This window comes from Sardina pilchardus, chromosome 4 (assembly GCF_963854185.1).
Source record: "Sardina pilchardus chromosome 4, fSarPil1.1, whole genome shotgun sequence".
NCBI classification, from domain to species: Eukaryota; Metazoa; Chordata; class Actinopteri; order Clupeiformes; family Clupeidae; genus Sardina; species Sardina pilchardus.
The window spans coordinates 12,179,164-12,202,560 of NC_084997.1; the positions used below are offsets into that span (position 1 = coordinate 12,179,164).

Here is a 23,397-nt window from a genome sequence, read left to right on the forward strand (position 1 = left end):
GCCAGTTAGAGACTCCGTAGACCTGTTTGTACCCGCAGGAAGAATTAACCCTTTCAAGCATAGGACACATTCAATCACGACCATCTCTCTTGCCCATCCCATTGAACACGTGTTTCCTTGTCTTTATTTGGATTATTCTTTATTGGGAATCATAAATTAGTCTCATAATCGAGGAGCATTCGAAGTAATAATTAATGATCAGATTGAGATGTGTCAGGGAGTCAATATTTTGCATGACCACGCATCTAAATTATATTGTTATTGTTGGTGTATGTATAAGCTATTATGAATGCAAAAAAAGAGAATAACAATTTTAAGAAATACTGAGCAAAAAAGCCTTTTGTTAATGTCTTTGACTTTTTTTATTTTATAACCTATTTCGATTTGAGTGACAGGTCAGGTAGAATGTAGGCCCTGTGTTGGTTGCCTATTCAGTATATTGGAAAGTGTTTGCTTCACGTCGCGTCTTATTTTTTTCAGCGAGGGTGATATGTTGTAAATAGTGGTTGTGGAGTCTGGCGCGAGACCCTCATAATGAGTCCCTTCTTTTCAAGCTGCTGGTCGGCACGCGAGTTGCACGCGCGCAAACAAAAGCCTGTTTCACGGCTCACTAACCTGATCCAACGTCCAAAATCTGCTGTTTTCTATTCAATTTAATATAATCCTAAGGAAAAAATGGACGTGATGACCGTTGAACAGTCAACGAAACAAAAGTGACACAATGGTCAACTAGCCTACTGACCATATTAATTTCCATGATAGGGAAACAGTTATAGTTGGTTGACCGCAGCCTAGCCCACTTGTTCAAAGTTGTGAACACTCAAGGCAGTGTGCCCTTGTTACTTTATGCTCCGGCAGAAGCATCTGCTATCCACAGAACTAGGCTATCATAAAACCCAAAACAACCTGTACATCTGGAGCCGTTAGCCTATACGTCACATGTAAAATATATGAGCAAAATATAGCCTACACTTTAACGTTTCGATATGCTGTCCTATTTGTTCACCTCAATGAAAATGAGCATACATTTCCTCAATCAAAATATGAGCATACATTTTCAGTGCTGCCCTAAATGAAGGACAACTTATTTTCCCATCGATATAGCACATATGAGGGCTTTCCCCATACAGGTAGGTCCGTATGTGGTGCTTAGTGATGCGTGACAAATATTTCATTTCTTCTGTTTGCGAACTTCTGATCTATCTACTCCTGACATCTGTTAATGGTCCAGCGCAAAGCTGTGGAGCTGGGTCGATATTTGATAACTAGGTAACAGTGAAGTGCCCATGGTAACGCAAAGCCAGCCTCCATCCACTGGCTTGCTAGTATTGCTCATAAATGGACTAGTTGCCTTGGTCGAAAGTCCACACGCTGCTTGCTGCAAGGGGAGCTGTTTACTTAGCCCTACTACTTCTCCGTAACCATTCAAACCGTGGAGCGAAGAAAGCAAGTTCAGCACCACCGAAAGCACCTCCCAAGGGGGAAAGACATTTTCAGTCTTTTCTGTTCAATTCATTTAATATGTGAACAAACTCAATGTAGGCTGTAAGCGATAACGAGTTGGCCAACTCGGTTCTAAAAAACAATTCACACTAAAAAAAAAAGATCCACACCAAATTACTAAACTTCTCACACACCTGTATTTTGAAACACATGTGAAATCTGCATTATCCAAGTTATGAAAAATATATATTTTTAAAGTTTTAAGAGTAATCTGAAGTAAAATCTTCAATATTAACTCTGGTTTTAAACACAAAATAAAGAATAAAACAACATATTTTGTTTTAATGTTAATAAACAACACAAGGTATTCACGGTGGTTAAGAATTAAAAAATGTAGGTGTCATTGAGATATTGATGATATGACCTTTCCTTTCCTGTACCTCATCAAATAGCACTTTTCCCTTAACGGCTTTTCTGTACCTAAAAGCTGTGTGTGCTTTAGTGAGCCTCTCTCTTAAACGAATTCAACCTCCCATTTCTTTGCGCTCCCTCTGCACTGATTGCTTATGCAAAAATGCAGATTTGTATTAATTAGTTACACTGCTGATTAGTTCTTTGGTATTTTGGCGCAATAAATCACGCAGGGACAGAGGTACAGAGTCAGACGTTAATTTTTGGCTCGAGACCCATCTGCGGCTCCGAGCGGAATACACGGTCCGTATTAAAGGAGCCCCTCCAGCAAATGCGAATTTGTATCACAGGTAAGACCACCTGCTGCATATGAACATGTCCAAGCTACACAGCATAAGGACTGGCTCACGTTGTGATTGTACCAAGCAGGAAAACCAAAACCCAACTCGAAAATAAAAATAATGAATAGGTCTACATAATAATAATAAAAATAGTAGTAGTAATAATAATAATGATAATAATAAAAAATCATATACCTTACAATTATTATTTGCTCTTTATTGTTGTGACAGACACTGAAACTGCTTAAAAATTGTGAGTTTTTTCTTTTTTAATATATATTATTGAGAAATCTAGTTAAATCATGTGAAATAGCCTAAGCCTTTCACATTGTGCGCAATAAGATAAACAGATGCATTCAACTCAGATGCTGTTCAACTCAACTCTTAATTGCAAACACTGTGGGGTGAAAACAGTGATTTTCGTCTTTTGGGAATTAATTCCAATAAACAGTTGTAGGCCTACGGTTAATAGCTCCACATTTGATGAAGCAACGTTAGGTTATTCTAACAAGAGTAGGCTAGGTGTAGTGTTTTGAGTGAAATGGCCGTGAGACACTCTACTTCTCAAACGAGAAATGAAGTTTTCAATATTTCAGCGGGCTGTAAGTCTCCAAGCAATCCAGTTACAGAGAATTGGCCTTTGGTTTTTTTGTTTGCCTTAGCGCCACCCCGTGGCTCTTATATTCACTGTCTTACAATCACTTGCCTATAGGCAATAAATAAGAATAAATAAACAAACTATTGTTTCCTAGTTTGTAACCCATGTCACAAATAAATACCATCCACTAGGTTGCTGTACAAAACATCATCCCTGGAAGACATACAAATAATATCTCAATGCAAGTTTTCCTCTCGACCTAATATCCTCAGACGTAGGGCTTATGGACCCGTTTAACGAAAACGACTGTCTGTCTCTCTGAGCTATAGCCTACCTGAACAAAATCTTACACACAGCCTGTGAGTCAGGAAATGTCACATGTTATGCCTCTGCCTGTTGCTTAAGCCTTTTTCTTTCCTTATTTACATCAAAATAATGAACCATTTATCAACCTGTGTTGCGCTCTCATGGGACATGTTAGAATGGTGTCATTGACTGCAATGCGCAATCATCTGTTTTGCGACCATTTTCTGGCTTGAAGTTGAGAGATAAGGTCCATTTAATTAGATGTTCAGAGGTATATATTACATTCCCTGTTTTAAATAATGCTGGAATAATGCTGTAATCACGATTTTGACCCATAGCCATTTTAGCTATTAATATAAGAATTTAAGATAATGATTTTACCTCAGATCAGATCATTCCATTTGCTTGAAATATTATGTTTACTTTTCTTTCTTTCTTTTTTTTTTTTAACTCAAATAGGCTAGGCTACTCTTACACAAGCAGAGGACGTAGGCCTATTCCTCGAATGTTTATCCAAAATAGAGGACCAGGAGCAGATATGGCATACAATGGCGCCTTCGTGTGGCTAAATTATATCTCTGCAACTTGTATACATCCCTTAAAGTTTAAACTTCAAAACTACAAAATGACAGCACGCCACACGATACGTAGATCTATTCTTACTAACCTACTCAAAGTTATCTATATAGGCTAACAAAAGGGATAAGCTTTGGTTTGTTAGGCTACGGAATAGTCTGGTTAGCTCAAAAATGATCCTACTTTTAAAATATGTGCCATCTGATCTGATCGTCAGAAACATTAGTGCATTTTGGCCTCTCAGATGAAGTGAGGTTCTTGACGCACGCCTACTGTCTTTGTTTTATTAAAACATACCTCTGGTTTGTAACATGTTCTGTTTCATGATATTCGTAATCATCCATTTTTTCTATCGATAATTATACCCAGACACCGGGTACGGGCTACTTTGACGGCTATAGCTGAAAAGCAACATTTGGTCCTGTTTCCCCTTGCACTTATCTTCTTCTCCAGCAGGTTTCAGGACGGTCAAAGTTTTGGAGGAGTCCTCTCTGTTTTCCACACTCGCCCTTGTTATGTTACTTTATACTTTGTCCGGAAGCGGAAGCTTTTCAGTTCCATGAAGTTCGGTGAAGTTTGGCAGATGACACGGAGCAGCACCGAATCTGATCAATTGAACTCCACACAGTAGTGTTACAATGGTAAGAAAATGTTAATTATCTTTCATGTGAGTGTCATTCAAATTGCGATGCGTTAATAGAGTAGGCGCGCATACAATCTGATCTTATCTGCGTCAGTCTAGGATTCACTCAGATTTTCTTTGACGCATGCGGAGGGCAATGAGTTTGAACTTGGGAGTAAGAAAAGAGTAAATGGAGAAAAGTTTTCAGTGGAATGCGTAGTCGTTTTTACTAGCATATCCTTTGCATTCATCTGTCAAGGTGTACGTTCCTGACTGTAGAGATGTGGTACTACAACAGAATTACGACGGTGACAAGGTGCAAATTATGAACTTTATTACCGCGTTCATCTACATGACGCATCACATTTCTGTGCTTTGTAGGATACTGAAGTAGGCTAGGGGTGAACATGGAAACAACAACTTTTCCTTGATTTGTTAGGCTATTGTTTTTTTCTTTCTTGTAATCGTAGCTGGATGGTGAAAGTTTACCTGTGGATGAAGGGTGTTGGCTGTGTGAAGCATGCTGCTTACGTAGTACAGGTAGTGTGTTTGCTGATTATGAGCGTCATATCACGGCTTTAGGAAAGACGCGCAGTGTCAATGTTCATGTCAGACACATTCTTGAAAGATTAGGCAACGTAAGACCGTGGTGAGTATGATTTACGAACACAGGCAGCGAGCTAGACTGTAGCCTCTGGCTTGCAGAACCATTACGATCAAATTTAGGATTCTGCTCATCCCGTCAATTCGCTCATTTAGATCATTTAGATCATTTAGATCAACATGGAACAATCATGATTAGAGAAACCGTCTGGAGCAGGTGCTCGTCTTTATGTTGTGCACACCTAGGCAGATACATAAATATGGATTTCTATATTTGGCAAGCTCACTCACTCTCTCCAGCTACCTTACTTTCTATTTCTCTCCCCTTATCTCCCTCCCTCTCTCTCTCTCTCTCTCTCTCTCTCTCTCTCTCTCTCTCTCTCTCTCTCTCTGGTATGCTAGGTGAGTTTAGCAGGTGCATATTACAGCAGTGGGACCATGCCATTGAAATGAAAACCCACTGATCCCTCTCATGAGTTACTGCAGTATAAAATTCCTTCTAGAGCCAGTCACACCTCCACTTTAGTGCCAGCTGTTGTCCTTGTTCCTGTTACTCTGCAAGTCATCATTCGGTAATAGAATGTTCTAATAATAGGCCCTTTCTGATGAGGAAATAGCCTAATCTGTGGCATTCTTTTGCATATTCTTTGTAAACCATTTTGAAGTGGTGTTCCTCTCACATCAGTCAGCATGTACACTATTAAAGAAAGCCCCGTCGTCTCTGTTAAACTTCTAGAGACAGTGACATGTGTATATACCAGGGGCCCAGTTCTCTGTTTCTGATGCCTTCCCCTTTTCTGTCCCCACGGTGTATTTTCCACTCTTGCTGGTTGATGTTGAAAAGTAGGGCAGCCCATACTCTGAGCAAACGCAGGGTGGAACACAGAGGTCTGTGAGTGCGCCTGTAGATAAGAGCATAGGCTACAGGTGTTAGCTCAGCAGCCTGATTTACGTCTTGGGTGTTTGCTGAGCCAATATGGGTGGATTCATGTTCCCTCACATGACTCCCTGTGGCCAAGATGTGAGGGAGAGGGAGGGAGGGAGTGAGTGAGAGAGATACAGGGAGAGAGAGAGAGAGAGAGAGAGAGAGAGACAGAGAGAGACAGAGAGAGACAGAGAGAGACAGAGAGAGACAGAGAGAGACAGAGAGAGACAGAGAGAGACAGACAGAGAGAAAGAGACAGCCTTCCCTGCCAAACAAGAAAGCTATGATCATGACTCTGTATTTTTTTTCTTTTCGAACCAGGAAAAGTTAGTCGGGCCTCGCCTCTTCTGCAGGCCAGCCATCCCTTTTTTGGAGTGTATATGGATACTTTAAATATTTCATATTTCTGAATCATTATAAATGTAACCACTTTTTGTGTAACTTTGTTGATTGTGTATTTTGCGTTCCATTGGCCTTTAAATTAGTTTTGGCTGGAGCTCAAGTCGCAGAATTGAGTCAGGTACTTTTATGTAATCTCTCAGTTCTTTTTTTCTTTCACGTCCCCCTCGTATCAGAGCCGCCAAGTCCACAACATGGTGTTCGGGGCAGTATTATTGTTACAGGAAGAGAGGAAGTCTGTGTTGCCATAGTATCACAGAGTTCCCCAGGTCAAGTTTATTCAGAATGAAGGGAAATCGACTGGTCTTGGCTCTAGAAGGACACTACTCATGTCTTGATAGATAAATGACCAGACATCTTTTAGTTTTGCAGACGCAGCAGTCAGACACTCAGTTAGTCCGCACTGATGAATGCTTCACAAGTTGAAGTGTAATAGTGCTTATACTCAGACAACTCACATAATAGATGATTTGGTGTTTTTCTGTATTGATGTTTCCAATACAGTATTCCTGTATGTTCCATGTTTTAGCAACACACTGTCTCCTTCAAGATGTCCATGCCAGTAAGCCGCTTTGAATTGAAAGACAGGGTGTACATGCCGGGCTATGAGGGGGGATTGAGTCTGCAGAGACAGGAAATGAGTTTGGCTGACGTCCCACAAACAGCCCCCCAAATCATCATTGCCAGAGTCCGATGCGGATGGACAAACAAGATGGACAGAAACAGGCAGTGTGTGTAATGGATGAGAGGATGAGAAATTGTGCTAAATTAACTGCTTTTGTGTGCGTGTGTGTGCGTGTGCGCGCATGTATGCGCGCGTGTGTGTGTGTGTGCGTGTGTGCTTTTCCACAAAGTGGCTGTTCCAACCACAGAATGTTCTCTAGCATCTGTCTAGGATTCAGCTGAGCTCACTAGACTTACATTGTTGGCAAGGTTATGTGGAATGCTTACATTTTCTATATGTATAGACTTTTCTGTAACATAGTTTGAAACGGATTCTGCGCGCCCTGAAGTTATTCAGAACAACTTAGTAATGAGTACGTATCAGATAGTTTGGATCTCATATGCATTTGACTTACGCAGCATGCATTTTATCCACAAAATGTAGCCTCAGCAGAATCTATGTCATGCATTATTTTTTCATGTTTTAAACATAAGACTGCACACATGTTTTGCTGGCTGTACACCTTACACGTAGCGGTTTCTACAGTCTCACAGTTCCATTTTACAACCAATTTTCTGTGAAGCGCCCAGCACTGGGAATCCTTCCAGTGAGCTTCAGAACCTTCCTGCCTCTCGCTCAGCACCACTGACACACGTTTGTTTTCTCAAGCACTTGGCTCTGTACTCCACTAATCCAACATCAATAAGCAGGGCTTTATCCTTCCACCTTATTCTCTCTATGGTGTGCTGTGATGCATTTGGGTTTCTCTGCCTCATACAGGATATGACATGGGAGCGCTTGGTAACCATTTGCCTTAGCTTAGCTTTTTTTTAGTTTTATGGCAGGCTCTGGACATTCACTCTGGGCGCCTTGTGTGTTTATTTCGTGTTGCTCGAATTGAAACCCTGGGCAACACTGACCTTGTTCGGGCTAATGATTAAACAGTGTTATGATAATGCTGGTACATGCCGTGTCCCTGCTGTTGCTGCTGCTGCTGGTGGTGGTGTGCCTTAACAAGCAGCCTTAGGACAGGGGGGTGATAATGGACTTGTTCGCCCCCGTTTCTTTTTTTTTTTTGGTGACTGTTGAATTTTGGCAAGGCTCTGGCATGGGTTCGACAGGTTCATGTCAGGTCTGTCCTGGTGTCAGCTGGTCTATTAAGGGGGTGGAGGCGAGATGCTTTACCCCTCATGTTGGATCAGCCAAGAGAAGCAGGCTTGGAAATGAGTCTGTGCAAGTGTGTTATTTTTGTCGTTGCTCTTTGGCTTAAATGTTTCTTTAGACATGAAAGGGTGTGCTTTGCCTTTCACCTGAAGATGTTTTATGCTGAGTTTTCAGTGGCTTTTGTATATTCTGAATCCTATGCTGAACCTATACACACATAGTCACCTCTTATTCATAATATCTGAGAGTGTATTATTATCTGGTCAGCTTCATGATTTAGTCGGTGTATTTAGTTTAAAACTTGCAACTGTCTTTTAACGGGTCATTTGACCTTGTCTTCAATGCCCTTACACATTGCATCTTTGCTGGAGTCCTTCTCCTCTGGCCGGCAATGCTTTTGTCTTGAATACAAAATGTGTCACGGGGCTGCAAGACGACCCCCCCCCCCCCCCCCCCCCCCACCACCCAAACTCCCCCCAAAAAGCAAAGCAAACAACCTGGAAGGATGTAAAGGATCAGCCTGTGGCTTTGACCAAAGAGTACAGTTTGTGTTCTCTGGCCTTCTGTGTGGGCTTGAAGATACTTAGTGTTCTTGCTGTCCAACAAAAGCCCCTTTTCCACTGAAGAAAAAATATGGGCCTGTTATTGTCCAAGGACATAGTCTTTCATGAGGTTCCCCTACATTTGGCACAGGACTCTGTCAGATTCCTTTAGCATATGTTGTGGTGATCTCTGGCAGTGGTACCATGGCTTTTTCCAATTAAAGTCTTTCTCTGTTTTTCCCCACAATTTCAGGAATGGGAGCTTCACGTCTTTTCGTCCATCGTTACAACTGGAGGACTAGGCAACCAGAGACACTTTTATGTGCTCTGGTTTAAATCTATGGATGCTCTCGGACAATAGAGAGCAGTTTAACTTCTAGCGCTTTCAAACACAATGGCTGAAGAGAACAGGCACATGTCCACTCCTAGACACATAGCTGTGTTTTTTGTCTGGGAGGTAGAGATGATTTTGATCTTCCCTGGATTTATCGACGAACCCCAGTTGTTCACAGCCACGCTGTTTAAAGCCTGAGCGGAAACGGTCTTGCTGCCAGGAGGCGGAGAAGCTTTAACAAAAGTGCTGATGCTGTAAGCAGCCTGTCACATATCCAAAATAAAGGATTTTTTCAGGGACGTCACCGATTGATTCTTGGGTCTTGACACTCGCAGTCCATGTGTGTATGCGGACCTTGTGCGTTTCATAATTTCTTTTTGAGGGTGTCTGACAGGGGCTTAAGTTCTGGAAAGCCTCACTGTACTGTTACTGCACTGCTTAGATCTCTGTCTGGCTTTGTGAAGAGCTTGTGGATGTGCTAAAAGTCCTTACGATAATGGTCGTCTGTTTGGGTCTATTTGCACTCGGTGTGAAGCGTCTGGCTATGTTGCTGCGGCACTGATGCTGATTAAATTGCTGATGATTGAGAAGATAACGACAGGCACCAGCGGTGTTGTGTTTGCCAGCTGGAATTACAAAGGTCTCCTTTCCCCTGGCTCAGTTGCTTAGCTCCGTGGTGCTGTCCAACAGCCCACATTGTTGCTTTGAAGTGAGCATTACGTCAGCTCCGTTATTGTTATGAAACGTTAGCCGTCTGAAAGTTCACCTCTCCAAGGGGCTTTTTTTTCGCTCGGGTCCGTGGACTGGTCCCTGTGGGACTCCAAAAGGGTGTGGCACAGGAAGGTAGCTGCCCTTTTTGCTGGTGCCTAACCCTGTCTGTGCCTCTCCTTACCTCACCTTGTGAAACAATGCCACAATGGAGCAGCTAGTTTGTGCTGGAGTGTTACTCCCATGGCTGCTGACAGGCCAGGATGGTAGCAGCCGTTCGTGATGCCAGGAACTCAACTGCCATCAGTCAGAGTGGCGGTGCAGTGGGGCAGTTAAACAGAGCCCAGTATTGTATTTCCTCATGGGGAAGAAGGTGTAACAGGTTTGGTTCCTGTTGCATGCTAAAGGAGAGTTGGAGATCTTAAGTCCTGTTCTTAATTTTTGCGGTAATCTCATAGATATCTGGTAAATTGGAAGTGGATTAGAAAAGGGTGGTTGTTGATGTTGTTTCTAAGAAGTGTCATATGATTGATTTCAGTCTGTTGTATAAATATATTTAATAAATTAAGTTCAAAAGTATGTTGATCCCGTTGGGCAAAATTCTGAATCACTACCATCAGTTTTATATAATAATCAGCTTGCTGAAGCCACTTTCTGACTCAGAATTTGAGAGCAAAATTGAAAGTGTTTGTAGTTCCACATTGGTGTCTGCATCTGTAAATAATTTATTTCTGGGAAGACATGGGTGTGAGAGTAATGTTATGTCTGACAGTGAAGCAGATTGTTGGGACATTGGCTTTGTCACAACTGAACTGACGGTTCCATTCTGGTCCCCATCTGGCACTGAACATGTGGGAACTGGAACATCCTGGTTCTCGAGATAGGGGTCAAGGGTTCATGATGTCAAGGGCAGTTTATGTTTGTGTGGGGGGCACACTAAAGAGCCCTAAAAATAGTTACTCTTTTGAAAAGTGTTTTGTAGGGTTGCGGGAGGTTTTATTTCTGTGCTTAATTTGACTCATCCTGATGTTTATTCTGTCCGTTTTTGGAGATGGACAAAGTGGCTGGGGGATGGGTGGTACGCTGTACTGTTCCTGTCTGCTGTACTGTAGCTTTGACATCCAGGTGTTTGTCATGGACACTGTTGCCAATGTTGCTTCCATTCCTGTGAACTAGAGACAAACCAGGAAAGAAAACAGAAGTGTTGCACAGTGTCACAGTGTGTTCAAAGCTCTTTTTTTCACTCTATTCTTGTCGAAGCTTTTACAGTCTATTCTGGGTAAAGAGAGAGAAAAAGGCCCCCCTCTGGTTTCCAGTGTCGTTCCTGTTCTGTAATAACATCAACGCTTGAGGCAAGGCTTTAGTTTCCAGGGGTACACCTAATGCTTTGGACACAACACTCCTCTGACCTGCTTGACACACCTCCTGTCAGGTGATCAGAAAGAAAAACTTTCTCTTTCTTTTTTTCTGTCTGTCTGTCTGTCTGTCTTTATTTCTCTCTCTCTCTCTTTCTCTCTCTCTCTCTCTCTTACCTTCTGTCTTTCTTCAAATATTACTCTCCCTTCATCACTTTCCAATTTCCATCACGCTGACAGTGATGACAGTGTCGGCTGAAGCATGATTAATGCCTCGCTACTCCCTCTCTGATCTGATAGAAAAAAGGCCTGTCCTATTAGAAGGACACCCTGCTGTTTTGGTTCCTGTACCCAGTGTGTATGTTTTTGTGCAGTGTTGCGCGATGTTGCGCTGGTGTTCCTCACGAGGCAAACAGCTGGACGGGCTGCCTCCACTGTGGCCCCACAAGGGGGATGGTGTAGGTGGAAGCTCTGAGTGGATGGGATGGTGGTTTAGGGTTGTGTGTTTGTGTGTGTGCGTGTGAGAGAGAGTGTGTGTGTGTGAGAGCGATGAGTGAGTGTATGTGTGTGTGTATGTGTGTGTGTGTGTATATATCTGTCTGTGGGGGGCTTCGTTGAATAACATGATATCTGTATGATGATTTCTGCATCCTGAACATCTGCTGGCTGCGTCCGTCTGAAGCGCAGGAGAGCTATGGCTTCCTCCGTCTGCGTGCGCTGGGAGTATGGGGGGAGGGGGAAGCGGGGAGGAGGGAGGAGGGGTGCTAGCGCTAGCGACATTGCTCATCCTGCTGAGGCAGCAGCAGCGGCAGCGGGAGCGGGAGAGAGGCGCGCGCTACGTGGAGCAGCCTGACAGTTATTTAGATTAAAACAATGCCGCCCTTCATCCATCTCCCCGGAGCCTGTGTCCATTTAAAGCAGCAGGCTGTGTTCTTCTGCGACGGCCCTGTTTACAGTGGTGGCCGGGCACCACAGGTCCAATATGGGGCTGTAGGACTGAGGGGGGTGTTCGTCCGTGTTTACGACACTAAACAGCAACACTCCTTTTTTAAAGGGCGGCCCACCTCAGCTTGTCATCCTCCGCAGAGCCACGCTTGCGTCGCTGGTCTGCCAATGACAGAGGAGTTTGTTTACAGTCTTTGTCTTTGCGAACGTCAGTAAATGTTTAGCATGGCGTCGCTTTGTGTCATGGAAAAAAGAAAATTAATTTCCGCCTCTCAGAAGGCAATGTCTATTTAATTTGTTTGTTGGGCATCCCCCACAGAGACATCTGTTTGTATGTCAAAAGTTTCCATGCATATTGCTAAAGACCAGTATGTGTGAGTGACGTGTGTGTGTTAGTGTATATCAGTGTGTGTTATTGAGTTTTAATAATCCTGACCTTCATCAAAGGTGACGTGATCGCTGATGGCTGAAACCTTGGGCCTCTGTATGCTTTCTGGACAGAATTCCTGCGAACACTGAGATGTTCATTGAGGACTCCATTGAAAGATCACGGAGTGAATAATCATTAGACGGTTTCCTGATGAGTCACCAGCGCAGCCCGAGAATGAGCCAGAGCCGTCCCTACGCGATCTCGTCGTGGCATGCAGGCCTGTGCGTCGCTGCGTAACCTCTGGTCTGTGGGAGCTATCTGTTCTCCGTGTCGCGTGTTTGTGTGTGTATGTGTGTGTGTGTGTGTGTGTGGCAGAGCATGGTGAAACCGCGGAGGGAGGGCAGCGTGTAGGCGTCACGCTTGGGCGAACGCGTGGCATCCAGCCCTGCGTTGACTTACTCACCCGCTCAGCCGCTCGCTGCCCCCAAGAACCCAGACGTCGGTCGGGATGTTGGTTCAGGACAAACGCGAGCTTGCGCCCACTTATGTTGGACAGCTGTTATTTCTCTCGCTTTATTTTCTCTCTGTCTCTCAGTTCTCATGCCACGTCTAGGCCCTCCCCGCTCCCTTTGTTGATGTTCATTTGTATTTACTAGTCTTTTGGAAGCCTAGTTCCTGCTTACTTATGAAAATGGCTCTCTGGAAATAGGCCTGGCCTAATAATAGTCTCTCCTCGGGCCCCTTGAGAGATCATTCACTTGAATGATAAATCCATCCCACTTGGCCGCCGCCGCCGTCCCCCCTGTCCGAATCCCTTTAGAAGAGTCAGCGCGCGGGGCCCAAAAAACAGGAAATGACTGTGCACCAGCTTGTAATCTTTCGGCTAAACAGACATTTCCTGCTCTACTTGTTTTCTGACTTCTAGCTCCGCCATCCATCCCACACTGGGATCCCGCCACACTGTCCGGCTTCCCGAGCTTCCCGCCGCTCTCACTGTAGATCCCTTGTTGTGTTGTGGGCAGGACCAGCGCTGAGGTACCGGTCATTTTCTCGCTGGGTCATTGTGGGTCATTGCTTTCTATTAGATTTGCCACCGACGTGCCCTCTGTGATTAGTGCACTTAACTTTAATTGGTCTGTTTGTTGGTTGTTGTCAGCTGCTTGTGCTTATATTGGGCTTGCTTAGGTAAGAGGTTATCTAATGTGTGTGTTTTGTTTTGTTTATTTGGTGCTCATTGCTTGACTTGCATGCATGCATGGTACTGTGCATGCTGTTGTGACAGTTGGTTACTGACATGCACCTGAAGGTTTGTACTTTCAGGTGTGTGAGAACTCAGTTCTTCCAGTTTGCCCTTGGTTGGGTTTGTGTGTCTGTGTAGGGGTGTGTTGGCAATGTGATTTCTGCCGTGTTGTGCTTTGGATACGGCACAGTAGCGTAGTTCATATGGTAAACAGTACTGTAATAAATACATCACCTATCGCCCACTACACTCTCTATGGCATACAGGTAAGGGGGATGGTGGGACAAGTCTATACAGAACAGGAGTTAATACTTCCAGGATGGTAATATCCTCCCACTGCACCACACTAATGTTATAATTAGCTAATAAAAGCTGTTACATTAACAATCGCCTTGTTGCTGCCAATGGAGGCATGTAACGACCTGTTGCTACCTCAACATTTCTGTCTGTACTTAAATGTGAACTTTGGAAGCCTCGTAGCTACCTACACATCTGAGTGAAATCTGGAAACTTATTTCATGCTCAAACTTCATGAGAAAGAAATAATGGTGTGAAGACTCACTATTTCCATTTTGCAAAGCCAATGTAAGGCCACTCTGTTTATCTGTTCAGCACATACTGTAAGTGAACCTACTCACAACGGTCCTCTTCTCCACCAGGCACTTGTTAAAGATGAGCCCGTACACCTCATCCTTAGTGCACTTTTAGATCGTTTCTTCTCCATAGTTAGACAGGAGCATCTAGATAGATAGATAGATACTTTATTGATCCCCAAGGGGAAATTCAAGCGTGAAAAATCTACCACGTGCTTACGATAACAAGCCCTGTAAATGTGCGCTTTCTCTCCTGTTCTGCTGGTTTTCCTCATCTGAACGCACCGCTGGCTCTTCTCTCATTGTGTAGAGTAGGCTTCCCTTCTGCTTTCTGAAACGGAACGTGAAAGAATCTTATGTGGGAGGAGGACCCAAAACACATGTTTGGATCTCATTTCATTTTCTATGGCTTTGAGATCTAATTTATTACTTTACAGTGAAATTAATTATCATCACTATAATCTGTCCTGCGTACACAAGAGTTTGTCATACTAGGGCTGTGGCACTTAATGATGGGCTGCTGATTTACGGCCCTAAATTACTTCAAATGTAGACTTGGTTGCAAACAGGTTTTGTGAGTGCTTCTGTTTTAATATTTGGAAAACACTAATTAAGGGGCTATGACCGCACAGCCCAGGCTGCTGAAGGTCCATAAGGGTGCATCAATTAAACTTGAAGCAACGATATCTTTAAGCTCATAGTATTCAGACTGGCCTCAACACGTAAACTGCCCACCTGGAAACTTCCCAAACCTACCGATTAGCGACTTTACATCTGTGAGCATTCATTAGCCTGGTGGGTCTGGGATGTAGGCTACACAGCCATAAACAGGCCAGCAGAAACACAGTAGCTCCGTGTGTTTTTATAGTGAATTCTTCCGTCACTGTAAAAAAAAAGAGAAAAGAAAACATTTACAGTTTGTTGTATGACATAGTAAAATTTATCCACATAAACATTTGATAAACAATATGTCAACGTTTACGAGTCACTTCATAGGATGCACAACTCGCAACGATGGTTCCCTACATACCTGTGTGATGAAACAGAGCACCTCTCTGTAAACTATACATCAATCGTTCTGTGTGTGTGTGTGTGTGTGTGTGTGTGTGTGCGCGCATGTGTGTGTGTGCGCGCGCGCGCGTGTGTGTGTGTGCACGTGTGTGTGTGTGCGCGTGTGTGTGTGTGCGTGTGTGTGTGTGTGTGTGTGTGTGTAGGAATGTTCTGGCGTGTGCTGTCATACGATGCTGAGCCTGTACTCCTATCCCTCTCTTCCCTCCCCAGGTGACTTGCCCCCTACTGCAGTAACACACACGCTGTGTGTGTGTGTGTGTGTGTGTGACCGTGAGAGAGTGTGTGTGAATGCAGACTGACATGGAGCAGTGCGAGCCCGCGAGCGAGCATGAGCACCCATGGAAGGATGCCACCACGAAGAGGAGGGCCTGGGCAAAGAGCCGAGACTCCTGGCAGGCCCCCGAGTCCCAGGACGACGGTGGCTCCGAGGAGAGCCCGCCAGTGCCCGCTGCCGAGCCCATGGAGGAGAAGCCCTCCGCAGCCAAGGAGCCAGGTAGGTCCCCTCGCCCGCACCAACACCAACACCAACACCAACACCAGCGTCGCTTCCTCCAGGCTGTTCACCTTTACAGGGTTTTACAATCTGGTTACGTAACACTTTCACGTAACACTTCATCTAGTATGATATATTTGGAGAACATGGCACAGAATATATACGTCCAGGCTCTGGCTCGACTTGTTAGAGAACACTGCGCAGTGCATAATCCAGTTAGATATATTTGTAGAACGACGCATAGAACGTGTCCATCCTCTGGCTTTGATGAAGGTTAGGAGAACACTGCACAGATCTAGGCTGAGCTGTGATGAACTACAGAGAACCATCACTCTGGCGTTAGTGGTGCTTGCAGACTACGCCGCTCTGTCTACTGTAAAGCTGGAGTTGATCCTGTGCCCAAAGGGTGCGGGAATTTTAGCCGCTCGAAGGCTTGTCATGAAATGTACACATCAGATGGTAGCTGCCGTATATCCCGAATGTTTAGGTGAGTTGTAGAGGTATGGGCAACGCTCGGTGATCTACGCAGGCACAGTGCGTGCTCATAGGCGTTCATGCTGATGACTGATGAGCATAAGGGAGACATGTGTTCCCCTGGTGTTTAGTGTGGCAAACCTCAAACTGAGTGCAGTCTCTTCCCCAAATCTGAGGCTTGCAGTAAAATTTGTACTTGGTAGGAGGGCTGTGGTTTCTCTTTTGGGGGGTGGCAGTTAAGTGGGGAGGAAGGAGAAAAAAAAAATGCGTGGTGATAATTGGTGGGGATAATTAACTCCAGAGAGTTAAAAGTGGTGAGATGATCCAGTATATGCCTGCAGCTCTCTCTTACGCTTACACCACTGGGCTCGAATTTGACCTGACACACACACACACACACACACACACACACACACACACACACACACACACATACACACCAAGTAGGAGGTGAAAAAAGAACGCACCAGGAGGGTTCTCCGTTTTTCAGGGCTCTGCTGAGCCCCGGCAAAAATTCGTCTGTGTAAGCACAGACTGATGAAGTGCAGAAGGGAATAGCTTTGAGATTACAGTGGCTTTGGCTTTTCGACCGCTGTCTTGAAACCGCTCCACGCAAGCCGCCATAAAATGATTAAGATTCAATAAACAACCTTTACGGGCCGCTTTCTTCTCACCAGAGTACGAGTTCGGATTGCACAGTGGTAGCACACGCTTTTACTTACCACGACCACCATTGCCAATAAAAAGACCTTTGCCTTGCTCATGATCATGCGATAGTCCATGTTGTGGTCATTTCATTTTAACATTCCATTTTTGTCCTTCACTATTTTTTTTTTTTCTTTCTAGGTCGGAACAACAAAATAGCAAGCTGGCTGGAAGACTGCAGGTAAGGTGGTGTACTGTTATGCAACTCCATACATTCACATGCAAATGTTGAGAACAGTGTTGATGGTTTCACTTGCATACTAAGCAGGCAGACGGGCTCGGTGCACAGTGAGAACATCAACGATTCTCTAAAGCCTTTGGCGGGGAGAACTCTATCTCTCTCCCCCTCTCTATCCCTCTCCCTTTCATTCTCACTCTCTGTCTCTCTTTGTCTGGTTGTCTATCTTTCTTTCTTTCTTTCTTTCTTTCTTTTTTTCTTTCTTTCATTCCCTCTCTCTTTCTCTGTCTCGCCTTCTTTACATCTATCTCTCTCATTTCATCTCCCTCTCTCTCTCCCCCTGTCCTTTCTGGCCCTCTTTCTCTCTTTCTCTCCCTATTTCTCCCTCTTTCTCTCTCTCTCTCCCCCGCTCTCTCATTTACATTCAGAGCTTGCCTCTGGCACTGTACATTTCTGGTTTCCGTGTGAATACAGGCATATGGTAGAACAAGTTTGAGAAACCCACAATGAACTGTCTCTTCCTGCTTCACATTCTCCTCAGTCTTCCTCAGCGCTTGGCCAAGTGTGCACTGAAACCTGAAAGGTGCCTGTATGTCTTCTTCCTGCTCCACTCCTTGATATGCTGCTGTTGTTGTTGTTGTCATTGTTGTTGTTTTTCCATTCATGGCGGGACAAGGTGTGATTTAGTGACTCTCCTGGCTCAGTCGAATGGCCGCTCTCCATATAGATGAATGCTTTCCGCCGCAGAACGGCGTAGCTTGGAGACTGCAGCTCTGCTTTCTTTTGGCGACAGCCACAAACCTTCTGGCTCTCTTTGCTGTCAGCTTATGTCCGCATGTTTTATGTCAAACGGGAAACATTCTCGAAAGCAGTCGATTCTGTCACTCGACATTTTTCTTGGACACTTGCACTTCTGAGCTCTCTCTTCCACCTGATTATTAATGGATCTCTTGGAGGCTCAGGCTGGCTCCTTAGCGTGGTTAATGTATCTGGGTGAAGGTCAGGAGGAGTTAGCTTCAGCAAACAAGATCTCGCACGTCCTCTGGTGCTTTGGCTTCCAGGACGTCCAGACTGGGCCAGGTCTGTCTGTTTAGTCAAATATCTCGGCGTTTTCAAAAAATCCCCCACCTGCGCCACAAACCGCTCGGCAGGAGAGAACGGACGGGTTTTTTTGGCCGTCCTTCACGCTGCGCCCTGCCGTTTGCCATCTCCTTAGCGCTGTGTCAAGTAATCAGTTCTGCTGAAACTCGTTTGTTGGTTCCCGTGCCAGTCTCCGCTGGCAGCAGACTTCATTTACACCTCGAGTCTGGAAGCAGGTCGGAGGAGTGCGAAAGAGCTATAGGCTTTCCTTACACCCCTGTAGTCGTTTTCCTTCTGTTTTTGTCTTTGTTTTGTTTTGTTTTGGTTTAGGCGGGGTTTCGATCGATAGTTGTGTTTCCATGGTTGGGATTGGGTAATGTCTGTGTAACGTGTCACTCCGCCCGGTCGAGTTATTTTTAGCCTCAAAAAGACTGTTGCATGGGTTGCTGTTTTTTTCACACAACGTGTCCAGACGCTGAAGAGTTACGGTCTGGCTTCATGAGAGTGACAGGAGAATATGAACATGGCGGATTGTAAGTTTGCTATGTAGGACAGCTGGTTAACGGTGTTTGCACAGTGGGGTGGTTTAGGATCATATAGAATGTGGACTATGTGTGTTTTTAAAAGGGAGAGTCAAGTAAAAGGTGTGTGTGCGTGTGTGTCAGTCTAAGTGACAGTGCTTGTTGTGATATTATATATGGAGTGGCGCCGATGGTAACTGTTGGGTGTGTGGTGTCGTTAAATGTGTGGGCTGTGTGATGAGACAGGAGTGAATTATGGTGCTTGTCTTGGTATGAGATCTGTTGGCGTGTGTGTGTGTGTGTGTGTGTGTGTGTGTGTTGGCTGAATGTGCTGGAGGGAAGGTGACGTATCTCTATTGTGTCTGCAGGACTCCTTTAGGGGCTTCTCTGGATGAGCAGAGTGGCACACCAACCAAGGGTGAGTTACACTAAACAAACTTTGTGTGTGTGTGTGTGTGTGTGTGTCCTGGCGAATGGTGTCGGAACTTGTTCCTCCCCGCTTTCACAACCGGTGCAACGTCTGTCGGGTACGTCGTAACGCCGGGAGGATTACTCAACAGTAGGATCTGCCTGTCAAGTGACTCTGTATCAACCCACCACACCTCGTGAACTTTGGAGTGAACACAGCAAGTGCACTCCACTCAACTCACTCACACACATAGCACTCACACTCACACTCGCACAGCACAGCACAGCACAGCAATGGGACAAGGGATCCTCTGGCGGAGTTTCTCTTTCGGCTCCTTCCGTCTCCGCCAGAAATGACCTGAGGTTTGGGACGTGGAGCTGAAGAGGATGTTTTTGTGTTGACACCCTGGGAATATGATCCGGTAGCACGTGTGTTTGATCATTCCACAATGTAAGTGAAGCAGGAAACCGAGGCGGCGAATGTTTGCCTTTGCGTTCGCCCCGAGCGTTAGCTCTACCGGTGGTGTCAGGGGCAATATGTGTGTGTGTATAATTATGTGTTTGTTTGTGTTTTGTGTGTGTGTGCGTGTGTGTGTGTGTGTGTGTATGCGCTCTAATTGAATGTTTCGAAAACATTTCTCAGTTTGCCTTCTTTTTGATGGTTTAGTTGTTCTGGCTCAGGCTGCTTGTGGTCAGTGGCGTGGGTTAGCAGTGACCGCTCTGCTCTGGGTTTCACAGGAGTTCCAAGGAATGGCTGCAGCTTTGAGGACGACCTCTCCTTGGGAGCAGAGGGTGAGTGTTGGCCCCTCTCTATCCAACCCCCCTCTCCCTCTGTCTCTCCCTCTGTCCCTTTATATCTCTCTCTTGCTTTCTCTTCTCTCTCTCTCTCTCTCTGTCTCTGTCCTTACCTCCTCGCTCTCTCAATTCAATTCAATTCAATTCAAAGGTGCTTTTTTAGCATGACTGTTTGGGTACAGTGTTGGCAAAGCTAGTGTTACAATGTTATAAATAACACAGTAGTATCACAAAAGAAAGAAAACAGAAATAGTGTATACAGTGTGGGTATAAACATTTGAGCACAGAATAATTAGTAGAAATAATGAGATATTAAGTGTGTGTGTGTGCATGCGTGCGTCTGTGTGTGCGTGTACTTCTGTGTGTGTGTGTGTGTGTGTGTGTGTACATGTATATGTGTGTGTGTGTGTGTGTGTGTGTGTGTGTGTGTGTGTGTGTGTGTGTATTTGCGTGCATAAGCTTGCACATAAGCGCACGCATACATGTTTGCATAAGCGTGTCTGTTATCACGAGGATCTGTTAAAGGGATATTCCGCCATTTTTGGAAATACGCTCATTTTCCACCTCCCCTCGACCAAAACAATCGATATTTACCTTGCTCCCGTTCATCCAGCCATTCTGTGAGTCTGGCGATACAACTTTTAGCTTCAGCCTAGCATAGATCATTGAATCGGATTAGACCATTAGCTTCTCGCCTGCTAGCTTCATGTTTAAAAGTGACTAAGATTTCTGGTAATTTTCCCAATTAAAACGTGTCTCCTTTCAAGTTAGAAAGTGCCATAAGACCAACTGAAAATGAAACCTGGCGTTTTTCTAGGCTGATTTGACATGGAACTACACTCTCATCTGGCGTAATAATCAAGGCAACTTGCAAACGTACCATAGGCGTAGTGATATCGTACGCAGCATGCGAAAATAGTCCCCATAGACAACAAGCAGTAGTAGTGCCAGTAGTTTGCAAGTTGCCTTGATTATTACGCCAGATGAGAGTGTAGTTCCATGTCAAATCAGCCTAGAAAAACGCCATGTTTCATTTTCAGTTGGTCTTCTTGCACTTTCTAACTTGAGAGGAGACACGTTTTAAATGGGAAAATTACCAGAAATCTTAGTCACTTTTAAACATGAAGCTAGCAGGCGAGAAGCTAATGGTCTAATCCGATTCAATGATCTATGCTAAGCTGAAGCTAAAAGTTGTATCGCCAGACTCACAGAATGGCTGGATGAACGGGAACAAGGTAAATATCGATTGTTTTGCTCGAGGGGAGGTGGAAAATGAGCGTATTTCCAAAAATGGCGGAATATCCCTTTAACTCATGTCCCTCAGATTGTGACATTTTAAGACATTGTGCTGAGGGCCCTTCACCAAGAAGTGTGGCCATTTTATCATTCTCTTCAATATTTATCAAATTTGGTATGTTTTATTTTGGAAGTTTGTGAAAACGTCCCTCTCTCTCTGGCCTTACCTCATCCTCTCGCCCTTCCTCTGTCATCCTCCTTCCTGGTAATGCCTCCCTCCGCATTTCTCAATCTAGCTGTTCCTCCCTGTCTCTCTTATGTCCTCTTCCTCTTACTTGCTCTTTTTCTCTCATTTCATTCCTCCCCCTCTCTCTCTCCCTCTCTCTTTCTCTCTCTCTCTCTCTCTTTCTCTTTGTGTCTCTCTTTTTTTCTCATTCATTCTTTCTCTGTCTTTCTGCATCTCTCTTAAATCTTCTCTTACTTGCTCTTTTCTCTCACTCATTCCCCCTCTCTCTCTCTCCCTCTCTTTGTGTCTGTCCCTCTTCCTCCAGCTCTCTGAATAAAGCCCTAATGACTCTCCAGTGCGCTGGCTCCTTGAGACTGGCCCGAGTGTTTTGACGGTTTAGCGCGGGCGCACGGAAGGCACTGAGCCGATAAGAGACGCGTGCTGTCAAACAGCGGCGAGGAGGCAGGAGGAGTGTTTTGTTTTGCTTTGGAACTCAATCCCTTAACAGTCCTATTAACAGAGCTCCTGGTCTGAGCACTTCATCCTGTTGGAATTTTCTCTCTCTCTCTCTCTCTCTCTCTCTCTCTCTCTCTCTCTCTCTTTCTCATACACCCTCACGTACCCCCAGACATATTTGGTATTCTTAGTTCAAAGGACATGGGACTGAGAGATCAGATAGGATATCTCTCATTTCGCCCTTGCATGCTTTTGCCCTCCTCTTGACCCCTTGACGTGTGTTAGTGTGTGAGAGAGAGAGAGAGAGAGAGAGAGCGAGAGAGCAGGGGATAAATAATTAAAGATGGCGTTTACTGTGAGAAGACTCCACTCAGCCAGACACACACCCATACACACACACACACACGCGGCTCGCAGGCCTGCCTTGGGTTTCTCTGGCCGAGAGGAATAATATCTCACCTCATTCTGCCGTCTGCGCTGAACCAACGGAGAAATGATTACACTGTGTCCCGTTTGTCACCAGAAAAGTGCTTGTTGACTCAAGTGTTTCAACATGGTGTCTCAACACTGTAGCTGTACAGCAGGTGAGATAGCTGAAGTGGCAGGCCAAGCGCTGGTGCTGCTGTTGAAGTCCAGCGCATACACTGTACTGCACATAGAGGCATGGTGCATTTACAGTGGGAAGGAACAGTAACCAGTCAACATGCCTGCATACACTCAAACACACTCTCTCTCTCACACACACACACACACACACACACACACACACACACACACACACACACACACACACACATACATGCACACACACACACACACATACACACTGTTCTTGAAGTCTTGTGCGTAGACGTACTGTCCCGCTTATACAGACATGATAGTGTTACTGCAGGCTGGAACAGTAGCCAGTCAGCATACACACACACACACACACACAGAGCAGGTGGGAGAGCAGCAACTGGAGAGTCTATTGTTCCACCATCATCAGATGCCAGGTCTGCCTCCCAGTGTGTGTGTGTGTGTGTGTGTGTGTGTGTGTGTGTGTGTGTGTGTGTGTGTGTGTGTGTGTCAGGCAGACAGGCGTGTCCGAGCTGGCCCGCCTTACACATCTCGGCTCCGCTCCACTTAAGAGCTACTATGTGTAGGCGGCGGTGTGCTGCGGTGTGCTGTAGCGTAGCATGGCGGGCCGCGCTGATCCCTCTTCTGCAGCACTCCTGCGAGGATGAAGCCCAATGCGCTGGAAAATGCTGCCTTTGATCCGCGGCCTGCCAGGGCAGAGAGGCAATTCGGCGCTAAAGCTAGTTAGTGTCCTCCTTGAGTGTGTGTGTGGGTGGGTGTGTGTGGATGTGAGTGTTGTGAGGGAAGAGAGAGTGTGAGAGTGAGTTGTTCTGCTTTGGTGGGTGGAGGCTGTGGAGGAGGTGGAAGATGTGGACGTACTGTATGCTGCACGTTGCGCTATTTTTCTCCCCCAGCGACCAGAGCCTGAGCTCGGGTTGGGTCGGCCGGCTGAGCGAGAGGGCCTGGAGCCAGACGACGAGAGCTCCCGCACTTAGCGTGTGGCGTAGCCAGTAGCGTGGTGCGTAGCCAGGCCCCTGGGGCTGCGCTGACACACTGC

At 45.3% G+C, this 23,397-nt stretch overlaps 1 protein-coding gene across 6 annotated transcripts in view; it reads left to right on the forward strand.

The window, feature by feature from the left end:
• Positions 1-4,214: 4,214 nt before the first annotated feature.
• Positions 4,215-23,397, forward strand: part of itprid2 (ITPR interacting domain containing 2) — a 37,442-nt gene continuing 18,259 nt past the window's right edge. For 3 of the 6 annotated variants that reach the window (XM_062534184.1, XM_062534187.1, XM_062534186.1), the window contains exons 1-6: positions 4,234-4,316; positions 13,232-13,341; positions 15,421-15,703; positions 17,024-17,063; positions 19,030-19,079; positions 19,808-19,861. In XM_062534184.1, coding sequence (XP_062390168.1) covers positions 15,499-15,703; positions 17,024-17,063; positions 19,030-19,079; positions 19,808-19,861 — 349 coding nt within the window. In that variant the 5' untranslated portion in view covers positions 4,234-4,316; positions 13,232-13,341; positions 15,421-15,498. Of the gene's footprint in view, positions 4,317-13,231; positions 13,342-15,420; positions 15,704-17,023; positions 17,064-18,097; positions 18,674-19,029; positions 19,080-19,346; positions 19,521-19,807; positions 19,862-23,397 lie in introns of those variants that run through there. The other 3 variants (XM_062534185.1, XM_062534188.1, XM_062534189.1) reach the window with 3 other exon arrangements.